This window comes from Mus caroli, chromosome 16 (genome assembly GCF_900094665.2).
Source record: "Mus caroli chromosome 16, CAROLI_EIJ_v1.1, whole genome shotgun sequence".
In the NCBI taxonomy this organism is placed as follows: Eukaryota; Metazoa; Chordata; class Mammalia; order Rodentia; family Muridae; genus Mus; species Mus caroli.
Genome location: NC_034585.1, coordinates 79,352,953 through 79,364,690, shown reverse-complemented (window position 1 = coordinate 79,364,690; position 11,738 = coordinate 79,352,953). Strand labels below are relative to the sequence as shown.

The 11,738-nt window shown below is 43.2% G+C and overlaps 1 protein-coding gene across 1 annotated transcript in view; it reads left to right on the top strand.

Moving 5' to 3' along the window:
• The window catches only part of Mrpl39 (mitochondrial ribosomal protein L39), a 16,152-nt gene extending 5,289 nt beyond the window's left edge, over positions 1–10,863 (top strand). Inside the window, exons 6-10 of the mRNA XM_021184913.2 lie at positions 2,522–2,634; positions 4,915–4,980; positions 6,216–6,369; positions 9,876–9,923; positions 10,760–10,863. Coding sequence (XP_021040572.1) covers positions 2,522–2,634; positions 4,915–4,980; positions 6,216–6,369; positions 9,876–9,923; positions 10,760–10,810 — 432 coding nt within the window. The 3' untranslated portion in view covers positions 10,811–10,863. The remainder of the gene's footprint in view (positions 1–2,521; positions 2,635–4,914; positions 4,981–6,215; positions 6,370–9,875; positions 9,924–10,759) is intronic.
• Positions 10,864–11,738: the final 875 nt, after the last annotated feature.

Here is an 11,738-nt window from a genome sequence, read left to right as displayed (position 1 = left end):
ATGGTTGTGAGCCACCATGTGGTTGCTGGGATTTGAACTCTGGACCTTCGGAAGAGCAGTCGGGTGCTCTTACCCACTGAGCCATCTCACCAGCCCGACGTTTTCTTTTTTGTTTGTTTATTTTTTGAGTGTTTGGTCTGTCTGTTTTGTTTTTTGCTTGAGACAGGGTTTTATGTATGGTCCTGGCTGTCGTGGAATTAACTATGTACAACAGGTTGACATCAAGGTCCTAGAGCTCCTGCCTCTGCCTCTGCCTCTGCCTCCTGAGTGCTAGGATTAAAGGTGTGTGCCACCATCTTGGTTTTTGGAGTGCCATTCTTAAAGCAGTAGTGTTTAGGACGTCCAGAATATAAAACATATAAGATGACTCAATAAGAATGCTTGCTGTGTGTGCTATCTGTTTTTTTGTCAACTTGACGGAAGCAAGAATCATAGGGGAAAAACGAACTTCAATTGAGAAAGTGCCCCCACCAGATTGGCCTGTGGATAAGTCTGTATAGAACTTTCGTAATTAGTGATGGATGTGGGAAGGCCCAGTTCATGTCAGTGGTACCATCCCTGATGCTCTTGGGTGCTAGAAGAAGGCAGGCTGAGCAAGCCGTGGGAGCAGCCACTAAGCCATACTACTCCATTGCCTCTGCATCAGTTCCTGCTTTGAGTTCCTGCCCAGACCTCCTTTGCTGATGTGTTGTGATGTGAAAGTGTGAGAGAATTACATCTTTTCCTCCTCCAGTTGCTTGTGGTCATGGTGTTTTATCACAGTGATAAAAATCCTAATTACGATGCCGTGCAGGCAAGAGGTTCTGAGTTCAAATCTCTAGTGTCCATGTAAAAAGCTACATGTGACTGTACTTAATTGTAGCCCCTTGCACTTTTGGGAGCAGAGATGGGGGCGGGATTGCTGAGGGTTTGCTGATCACCCCACAGAGCTTCAGGTCCTGTGGTCAACACTGTTTCATGGGAATATGGTAGAGAGTGAGAGAGCAGGACACCTGATACCTGATGTTCTCTTCTGGCTCCATCATGTACCTGTCACCTTAACAGGTATACATACTCTACACTTACTACACAACACTATACACACACACACACACACACATGAGTTTGAAAACTACCACCTTAAACTATTTTAGTATTTTGCATACAGTGAGAGTTCTTTATTTGCAAGAGTCATATCAAGAGGAAGATGTGGCCGGAGAAATGGCTCAGTAATTAAAAGAGCATGTGCTGATCTGACCTGGGTTCTGTTCCTAGAATCTACATCAGGCACTTATAACTGCCTGCCTGTAACTCCAGTTACAATAGATCTGACACCCTCTTCTGGCTTCTCTAGGCAGTTGCACACACAGACATACAAATACAATCAATAACCTTTTTTTTTTTTTTAAGGTAGGAGATTAGATATGAAAAACTGACCCAAATAGCAATGACATACATATCAAAACCTCAACTAATTATGTATTTTCTGTTCCTTAAATAGTGGTGATCCTGAATGGTCTGGGATTTGTTGACTACATAACTGTTGTTTTAAAAACAAAATTTCAGATGTTTGATTTGCCAAATGAAGACCTAGGAGCCAGATGATGGGGTGAAAGCCTGTTAGCTCAGAGAAGCAGCTAGCAGACCTTCCCACTCCACCCACACCTCTGAAGAGGAAAGAGCGCCTTCTTCATGCTGTCTTCGATATCCTTCACCTCGAAGGCCCTCCTTTCTCTGTCCTGGCTTCTATGTTTATTCCCTGTCCACTGTTTGCTCCCTCCACCGCTTGACCGCTTGTTGGCTTTATTTAGCTCTTGTTTACAGAAGGCTCTTGGGTTAAAGGTGTGTGCTGGGATTGAGCCACACCACAACAAGAAGCAGGTTTTTCTAGTTCACAAGCTCAGGGTTCCCCATGGGATCACATAGCCTGTATTGCATGACCAGGGAAACGGAGGAATGGAGCAGCGCTGTTGTTCTCTTGCTGTTATTGAACTAGGTTTAGTCATGTGTGCGCAGTGCACGTTTGTAATCTCCTTGCTTTTTAGTGTTTCTACTTGTTGCATTATAATTTTAGTCAGAATTTATTTTTATGTTTTGGGTAAAATGTTAAAAATTTATGTGCAGATCTATCTTTAGCAGTTTTTACTAACCAGTATAATACCTTATACATTTTTTAGTTTCTGGAATTGAACGAGTGTGTGTGGTGTACATATTGGAACACTATGAATGAAAAATGTCCTAAAATATTAGTTTTTCCTTTTTTCTTTCTCTTAAACTTAGATTTTTTTTTTTTTTTTTGGTTTTTCGAGACAGGGTTTCTCGCTATTGCCCTGGCTGTCCTGGAACTTACCTTGTAGACCAGGCTGGCCTCGAACTCAGAAATCTGCCTGCCTCTGCCTCCCAAGTGCTGGGATTAAAGGCGTGCGCCACCATGCCCGGCTTAAACTTAGCTCTATGCACTAAATGTGCGGTTTGTCTTCTGACCTACGGTGAAATGCATTTGGGTGAATGGTTACTAACAGTTAATTCTTTCTTTTCTTAGGAGAACCTGCGGTCTTTCACAAAAGATGCCCATACTTTAATATATAGGGATCTTCCCTTTGAAACTCTGGAAGTTGATGCAAAAGTGGCTTTGGAAATATTTCAACATAACAAGTAAGCGCTGACTGCCTTTCAAACAAGCCTGATCTCCAAGAATAGCATGTAATGAGGGAAACTCATTAGATGCTAAGACATTTTGTTATTTTTCTTACATATATATATATATATATATATATATATATTTTTTTTTTTTTTTTTTTTCTGGTAGTGGGGGTTGAACCTAGGGACTTGTGCATGCTGGGTAAGTACTCTACCATTGGGCTATATTTCCAGCCCTTTTTTTTCACTTTTGATTTTGAGAGAGTGTTCTGCAGGTTGACTTTGAACTTCTTATTTTCCTGTCTTAGTATTTGAAATTCCTGAGGCTGTGGCCCTCTTGTATGTCCATGCTCACCAGGAATTTTTATATTTGATTTATATAAGACATCATTTTAATTTTTTTTTGCCCTAAGATTTGTTTTTCTGCAATACGTTGTTCTTTCTGTATTGCCATTTATTAATTTCATTGCTGACTTCTGAGAAAAGTGGTCCCTGTGCCCTCAATAACTTTCTCATTATGTTTTAGTTGTCTGTTTTTTTAGGCTGGCCCTTCCCTTTTTATCCAGATAGTATGTTTCCCTCCACTCTGAAGTGATAACCTGTGTATTTATGGACTGGGCAGCCTTTCCCCTCGTTCTTTCACTCCAAGGCCAAGGCTGAGATTGAAAATGCCAGCGGTTTGGGCAGTGCCGATGCCTTCAGCTTCTGCTCTTCTCCATGAAATAGTTTGAGGATTTGTCAGCTCTTCACGTCCTGCTCGGCCTCTCACACCTCTTACCCTTAAAATGAGCTAGTTTAAGAAGCTCCTCCATTTATTACCTAGCTTGGCATCTTGCAAAGCAGTATACCTTGTAGTATCTTCCAGAGACATTAATTAATGGAGATGTGAAAGATACGGTTAGCCCAGTTGCAAAACAAAGGCCTCCCAAAGGTTAGAAGACAATGTTTCCCAAAGGATCTACTGCGAAGCCCTTTCCTGGGAAGCATTTTTTTAAGCATATTCTTGTTCTGTGTGTGGTGGGAGGAAGGGGGAAAGGTTTGGAAAGTGTAGGAGGACAGAGTGTTGGACTGTGGAAGGCCATTTAGTGACTGAGCCTCCTGCTTTTGTGAGGACTGAGGGTGCCATCAATGGCTTGCAGACTAGAGCATTTCACAAAGGAGCGTTAGGAAAGACACATAGTCACAGAATTGGCATCTCTATGTGCATGGGTGTCTGACAGAAGAAGGATGACAGGTGTAAACCAGTGCTTCCCACTGCTCCTCCCCTTCCCCTTTCCCATTCTTCTGCGCCTCCACGACCCCTTCCCCTACCCCTTCCCCTACACCTTGAGAGACTTAAGGCAGTAGAATTGGTAGGACTTGGTGATGCAGTTGATACAGGGATGTGGTATTAAAAGAATCAAGGACATCTCTGGTTTTTCACTTAGACACATGAACGGTTATGTTATAATATTAAGATAGGAAATGCATGAAAAACATGTTTAAATTTGAAGAGGGAGACTTTTTTGTTGTACAGTTTGATGACTGGGGGTTTAAGGTATTAGTAGAATACTGTCTAAGGGTTTTCTATTGCTGCTACAAAAACATCATGACCAAAACAAGCTGGGGAGGGATGGGTTTATTCAGCTTACACTTCCAGATCATAGTTCATCACTGGAAGAAGTCAGGCAGGAGCTGATGCAGAGGCCGTGGAGGGACTGGCTTGCTACCCTTAGCTTGCTCAGTCTACCTTCTTATAGAACTCGGGATACTAACCCAGGGATGGCACCATCCACAATAGCCTGAGCCCTCCTCCATCAATCACTAACTGAGGAAGTATATTTCCTCATCTGAGGCTGTCTGGTCTGATGACTCTAACTTGTTCAAGTTGACACACAAAATCAGCCACATCAAAAACCCTGGTGGATGTCAGGAAGTCTTGGGTCTCTAGCACAGAAGAGAAACCTGGATTAGAGGCTGGATTAGAGGTGTGAGGAATCCAACTGCATCAGTGGAGGTCAAGAAAGCTACTTCAGGGCAGAAGGCTAAGTAAAAATTGCGGTGTAGGATAGACTGCCCTAAAGGGAAGGGAAATGGGGGTGGCCTAAGAGCTGGATTGTCAGGCTGTGGGCCTGTCCCTGAGGCCAGTGGACAGTGCTGTGAGAGGAAGATGAGCAAAGGGGAGAATCAGAGGTCATTGGACTGTGGGGTTGGAGCCTGGGGCGAGGGAAATGAGGAGGAAGCTTGAATGGAGGGCGGCATCTTTAGAGGTTGTTGTCTGTGTAGAGTCTGACTTGTGTGTGTGCTGCTTTTCAGGTACAAAGTGGACTTCATAGAGGAGAAGGCATCTCAGAATCCCGAGAGAATAGTCAAGTTACACAGGTGAGAGTCCGTGTAACTCGGGCGGCGCTGCTACAGTAAGCCTAAGCTCATCCTAGCCACGTGTGCTGACACAGGAGGTGCACGTGGGCTGTCTGGGTTGGAAGTGGTGGCGCCTAGGCGTTTCACATGATCTTGAGGATCAGCTGTACTTTCTGACTGGCTTTTTATGTATTTTCTACCTTTCTGTTTGTTTGCTTGAGACAACGTCTCTGTAAACTGGGCTGGAATATGTGAACCCTTTGCTTCAGCCTCCTGAGTGCTGGGATTACAGGCATAGGCTACCACATGTGATTTTATGATTTATTTTTATTCAGCTGAAGAGTTGAAAATGTTAAAATAGTAATTTTTGAGAGTTGATTTTCAGATTGGGCAAACCATTAAGATAGGAATTGGACATGAGAGTTTTGTGTGTAGAACTATGAATGCTAATTTGTAATTTGTGTTTCATATAAGTTAAATTGCAATGGACTCTGCTGCAAGGATGAAGAAAATCCACTGCTTATGTTGACGTTTTCCCATGGAGAGCAGTGTTCAGGAGAAAGGAGTGGGAGGAGGGAAGGGAAGGAGAGAACAGGAGCTCGTGGGTGCACACTCCCCAGTGTGTGTTCAGAGGCCAGGGGACATGGAGTGGCTTCTCTTGGCCTCTGTCTTATCCCTTGAGACATGGCTCTCACCAAACAGGAAGCTTGTGGCTTCAGCTACACTGGCAAGCCAGTGAGTTCCAGGATTCATCCCTGTCAGTCCTCTGACTGTGCTCACAGGCATGTGTAGCTATGCTTGGCTATGTGGGTCCTGAGGGGGGTCTATGCATGCTTGGCAAGTGCTCCTTTAGCTCTGAGGGCATCCCCAGCTCCAGAGTCACAGTGTATCTTCCTGAAACAGTCCTTCATTTCTGTGCTCATTGTGTTCTGCATGCTGAGTTACAGACTCAGTTACTGTGGGTGACTGTAAGGTTATAGGTTATTAGTCTAAGACAAGTTGCATGTGCTGAGAGCATGATGTGTTTCATGACTCTGAAAACCCTTGGTATTTGTGTGAATCCTAGTTAAGGAAAAGACTTGTCTTATAATTGTCAATTTACCCTCTTGACATTGTACATCAGGGCTTGTGACAGGTGGATTGAGTCAGATTATCTCTGAATTGAGATACAGCTGTAAGGAGAAGTACATTTATTTTTCAAACTACTGTGATTTGTTACTAAGGGTTTCTTTGCTTGTTTTTCTATATCAAACCAGAATCGGTGACTTCATTGATGTAAGTGAAGGCCCCCTTATTCCAAGAACAAGTGTTTGCTTTCAGTATGAAGTGTCAGCGGTCCACAATCTTAATCCCAGCCAGCCGAACCTCATTCGAAGATTTCAAGGCCTGTCTTTACCCATTCACTTGCGAGTAAGTAACCCGAAGCTTCGAGCCTTCTAGGTTGGGGACGTGTTGAGTCTAGAATTGATTTTATAAAACCTTGAAGAATATGCATTTTCATTTTCCTTGTCTTCTACTAATAAATTTGCAAGCCTCTTCATGATTTGCAACACACTTGCTTAGGAGCAAAGGTTCATTCAAGGAAGAAAAAATTATTGGAAGAATTCAGTCGAATCGAGATGTTATTGTTAATTTTCCAAAGTAGCCTGGGAGAAAAAAAGCGATGGTGCACTCACCTGTTAGTGAGTGAGGCCCCTGGTGCGCTGTCAGGCAGAGAGGACCCAGGATGCCCCGGGCCTCCTGTGTCACTCTCTTCCCACATTGCCCCCACTACTTGCTCAAGCTTTTTCTTTCACTCTTTTGTAAACATTGGACTTTGTGGTAATTGCAGGTATGGGAATAATAGGTGGCTGCGTTCTCAGTGCTGATGTCTTAGGAAACAAATGTTGCAGTCAGGGTGGGGACACGAAAGTGGGCTGGGTGGGGCTGCTTCTTCACTTTCAGTTCTGTTCCACTGGTCACACGAATCCACCTCTCATACCACAGTGTTCATCGCTGCAATACAAAAGGGCATGGAATGTGGTAGAATAATCTCTCCCATTTTATTGGTCTTTGTCAAAATCGCATTTTTTAAAAAATTTTTCTCAATATATTTGTTTGTTTGAGACAGGGTCTCTCTATACTCCTGGCCGTCCTGTTCCACCTGCCTCTGCCCACAAAGGGCTGGGACTAAGGCATGTGCCATGATTGATGCCTGACCAGTGTGTTTTTATTAATTTCATTAATTAAAAGTTTCATGCATACAGTGTACGTTGGTCATCTTTGTTTCCCCTCTTCCATTAGTTCCTCTCACATCCATTGTCTTCTAACCCCTTCCAGCTTTGTGCCTTCTGTTTTTATTTCCCACTGAGTCCAGTTTGTGCTGCCTATATACTCATGAGTCTTACAGGTTAGAGTGTGGCAGAACTACCATGGTCCTGACCCTTAAAGAAAGTTGATCTCCGGCCCCTGCTGTCAATCACTCGGCTAGGAGTGGGGACAGTGGTGGGGAGGGGGTTGTAGAACACATGATAGGAAGGAGAAAGGGGGGATGATGGCGAGGATGGTCTAAGTGGGGGAGGGGTGTAGGTGTGGGGTGGAGGAGAGGTATCTTATTCTAACGACACTTACGAAAGCCATCTGGAGCTCAGTTTCGGAAGCTTCCCAAATATATATATGTATTTTCATAGAAGAGTTTAACTACTCTAATTCCTTTGTATTTCATTTCACTTTAATCATTTTGGGATCATAACAGGAATGTCTAAACCTCTCTAGCAGTACGGAAAGAATTGTTACCTTTTGTCTTAGTTAGGATTTACATTGCTGTGAAGAGACACCATGACCAAGGCAACTCTTAGAAAGGACAACATTTAATTGGGGCTGGCTTACAGGGTCAGAGGTTCAGTCCAGTATCATCAAGGAAGCGTGATGCTGGGAGAGCTGAGAGTTCTACATCTTGTTCCAAAGGCAAGGCAAACAGAAGACTGGCTCCCATGTGGCTTTTAGGAGGGTCTCAAAGCCCACCCCCACAGTGACACTTCCTCCAGCAAGGCCACACCTACTCCAACAAGACCACTCCCTGGGCCAAGCAGTTTCAAACCACTGTACCTTTAATATGTCTGTTTCCTAATATATTAGTATGGGATATTTTATTTCTTTCATTTAAAATTTTTCTAATACACAGAGCCTAAAGTTGGACTGGAGGGAAGAGTAACTATGTTAAAACAGTTTCAGTAGATTGTAATATGGGAGGTACCATCTTACCTTCACAACCTGGTTATAGCTGCAGCAATCAAGACTGTGCTATTGAAAAGGATGGTCGACAGGATAGAGTCACCCTGCCTCTTAGGAAGTTTGATGACACTGTGTGGACTTCTGCGCATGCGCTTCTTCCCCTTCTACTTCCTTGAGATAATCCTTGATTCTTCCTTCCTTCCCAGTCCTTGACTCCTACTCAGAACACACTGATTCTAAGCTCTCCACTGCACAGCAGCATCTGACCAGATGGATTGCTGAGTCTCTTACCACTTTCTGCCTGCAATGTCACGCTCCATAGTGTAGCCTGTGACTTGTAATCAAGTCCGTATGTTTAACTTCTTTATGTATATGAGGGTTTTGTGTATCTGCTTCGCGTTGTCTATGGAGGTCAGAAGATGGCATCTGATCCCAAGGAACTAGAGTTCCAGATGGTTATGAGCCGACATGAAAGTACTAGGAATTAAGCCTGGGTTCCTTGGATTAGACAGAGCTTTTAACCTCGGAGCTACTGACCCAGCCCATTAGGTGTTTCCTTTTTTTTTTTTTTGTCCAGGCTGGCTGACCTTGAACTCACTGTGTAGATGAGGGTAACCTTGATCTTCTGACTCTCCTGCTTTTGCCTGCTAAAGTTGGAATTATAGGTGCACCATATACAGATGCAGTGGTCTCTCTCCAGTAAACCGACCGTGGTTTTTTTTTACACAGCTCTGCAGTGGCTACTCTGCTTGACTTGCTGACCTCACTGCAAGTCCCTCCTTCTGTCTGCTCTATCCCAGTTACACTATAAAGCCTCTGCACCAGTTCCTTTGGTCTCAGGAAGGCGTGGTTTTCTTTGGCATACCATCCTGCCTTCAGAAGGGTTTGCATGTAGCTAGTTAATAATGCTACCTTTTATTACAGACTTCATGTGAAAGGTCCCTGAGTACTCCTGTGCCTCTGTGTCACCTTGTTAGCTTTCTGCTTGACCTTGGGTGGTTTAGTTTGCTGAGTCCTGGGTCTGTCAGTGTCACAGCAGTGCAGTTGGTCCTAATGGCTTCCTCTGTGAGTGGGTGATAGGATTTAAAGGGTGACCTCTGCAGGCTGAGATTAGCTTGTTAGGGAAAGAACTGTAGTGTTTGGGGAAGTGGGGCACCCTCCGTGCTTCCTCCTAGAAAGAATGCTTTCAGGATGGATGGAAATGATGTAGCAGGATGAAGTGGGAGGGAGACCATGTCCCAGCCAAGCAGAGCGGGAGAGATTACTCAGCACTACAAACCCACCCAGGGAGGCTCCAACCATTGTAACTCCAGTGCTAGGCATCTGAGGCCTCTAGCATTCTTGCAAAACTACCCTCCCCAACATGCCCATGCCCATATACAGACATGCAGTCTTTAAAATGCTGTATGTAAAGATTTGAACATACTTCCTTTGGAGGGCTAGTGAGATGGCTCAGTGGTTAAGAATACTTGTTTTTGCAGAGGACTTGGGTTCAATTCCCAGTAACTATATAATGGCTCACAACAGTTCACCACGCCGGTTCCAGGGATTTGATGCCCCTTTCTGACCTCCCTAGGTACCAGGCACAGATGTGGTACGCATACATATATGTAGATGAAACACACATGTAAGGATAAAATAAATCTAAATACCTCAGCTTCCCTTCATATGTCATTTATAGCAAATATTTTCTTTTCTTTCAGGCACAGTTTACAATATGGGACAAGCTATTGGAAAGATCTCGGAAAATGGTAAGTTTCCACTTTAGAGATTCCTTCTATGAAGAAACTTCTTAGAAATTAAGCAACAACCAAAACCTAACGAAAACAAACCAAAAATAAAACAAAGAAAGAACAGAGAGTAGTCATTTGTTTCACTAACAGTGATTTTCATTCTGATGATCTTTTGGCAAGAATACAGCTAGAATTTGCCTTTAAGTTTGTTACCAGCATGCAAGTCATACTGTAGAACTGGAAGAGAAATGATATAATTGTTCTTAGTAGCTATGCTAGTTCTAATTGAGTCCCCACTCTTTTTTTTTTTTAATTTTATAAACTTAATGAGCATTTGAAAAATTAAGGCTTCTGAGCTTTAAAGTTGCCATGACTGCTAAATGTGTGAAAAAGGCTTACAGACAAACAGATTATGCACATGACTTTTATTTTCAAGTTGCTTACTTTTTCAGGACACTTGTGTCCATGGGTTAGGAACATGGAATTTACTGGTATCCCTTTGCACTGGGTCTGTCACAGTCTCTTCCAAATAGAAATGGGCCCGCAGTAAGACACAGTGATGAAGAATACCCTGTGTTTCACTCCTGCTAATTTTTCTCATAGTAATGCTTTTGTCTTATAGATAAGAATAAGGTGAGAAACTTAGGAAGCCTACGTGTAATATGCCTTCTGTTACAGAGTTTTTAATGGACACACTTGGTGGTTTATATTGGAACTTGTTTTGTTGTTGTTAAACTCTGTGATAATTCCTGAAGGAAGTGGGACAGGTCTTCACAGGAGGGGGAGTAGGGGTTGAACTGTGCACAGGGTGGGCTGAAAGAGCTGTAAGAGTAAAACTGTTGCTGTCTTCACAGGTAACTGAAGATGAAGTCAGACAGACAGAGAACACCGAATCCACCCAGTAGTGTTCTAAAATTTAAATATGTATAGTAAATTAAAATAAAAGCTTTTAATACAATGTGTGTCTGTTCCTGCTCTGCAGATACAGTACTTTAAGGAGGCCCGTGCGCCTCCTCCTCATGGATAGACACATGTGAAATTACACTGTGTGTGTGTGCCAGTTTGGGCCTGTTTAAAGAGTGCTATAGTAAACATCCTTGTTCGAAATAATGTGTTTGCAGATGGGCGATGCTGTTAACTGTGTAGCTACTATGTGCCAATGTGCTAAGCACCCCCAGGCCCCTCCCTCCCCAGAGCGTCTCAGTTGTTTTATTTGAGACAGCGTCTCAGTATGTAGTTAAATCTGGCCTGGAACTGGCTATACAGCCCTCCTGCCTCTGCCTTCCAAGTCCTAGAATTAGCGTGTGAGCATTTTATTTAGTTCCCACTTGTTAAGACAGTGTTTCTGTTTCATCACCAGGAGAGTGCAGGTGATCTTTCTTAGCAAGGCTGCTCTACTCTCATAGGTGCTGCCTCCCGCAGGGATACCTGGGTAAGATTGCATTCTGGTAGTGGAGTACTGTTAGATGCTACCAGATGCTAGCCTCCAAAAGTGGTTTTCTCTTTTTAGATTATATATATATATACATATATATATATATATATATATATATACATACACACACACACACATATATATGTAATAAACATTATTGTGAAAATGTTGTAAATAGAATATATCATGTACTGAAATTCACTAGGCCCGGCTCTCATTCTCTGGAGCTGTTCTCCACTGTCTGTCCTAGGGGAAAATCTGTAAGGCAAGGTGAACCGGGTGCCTACACTGGCTTTTAGCTGTGCTGGCTTTGAGCAGCTGTTTGACTAGATATGGAATTCTATTTTGAAAACAGTTTCCTATCAGGACTCAGAAAGAGCCCGGTTGGCTTCTGGCAA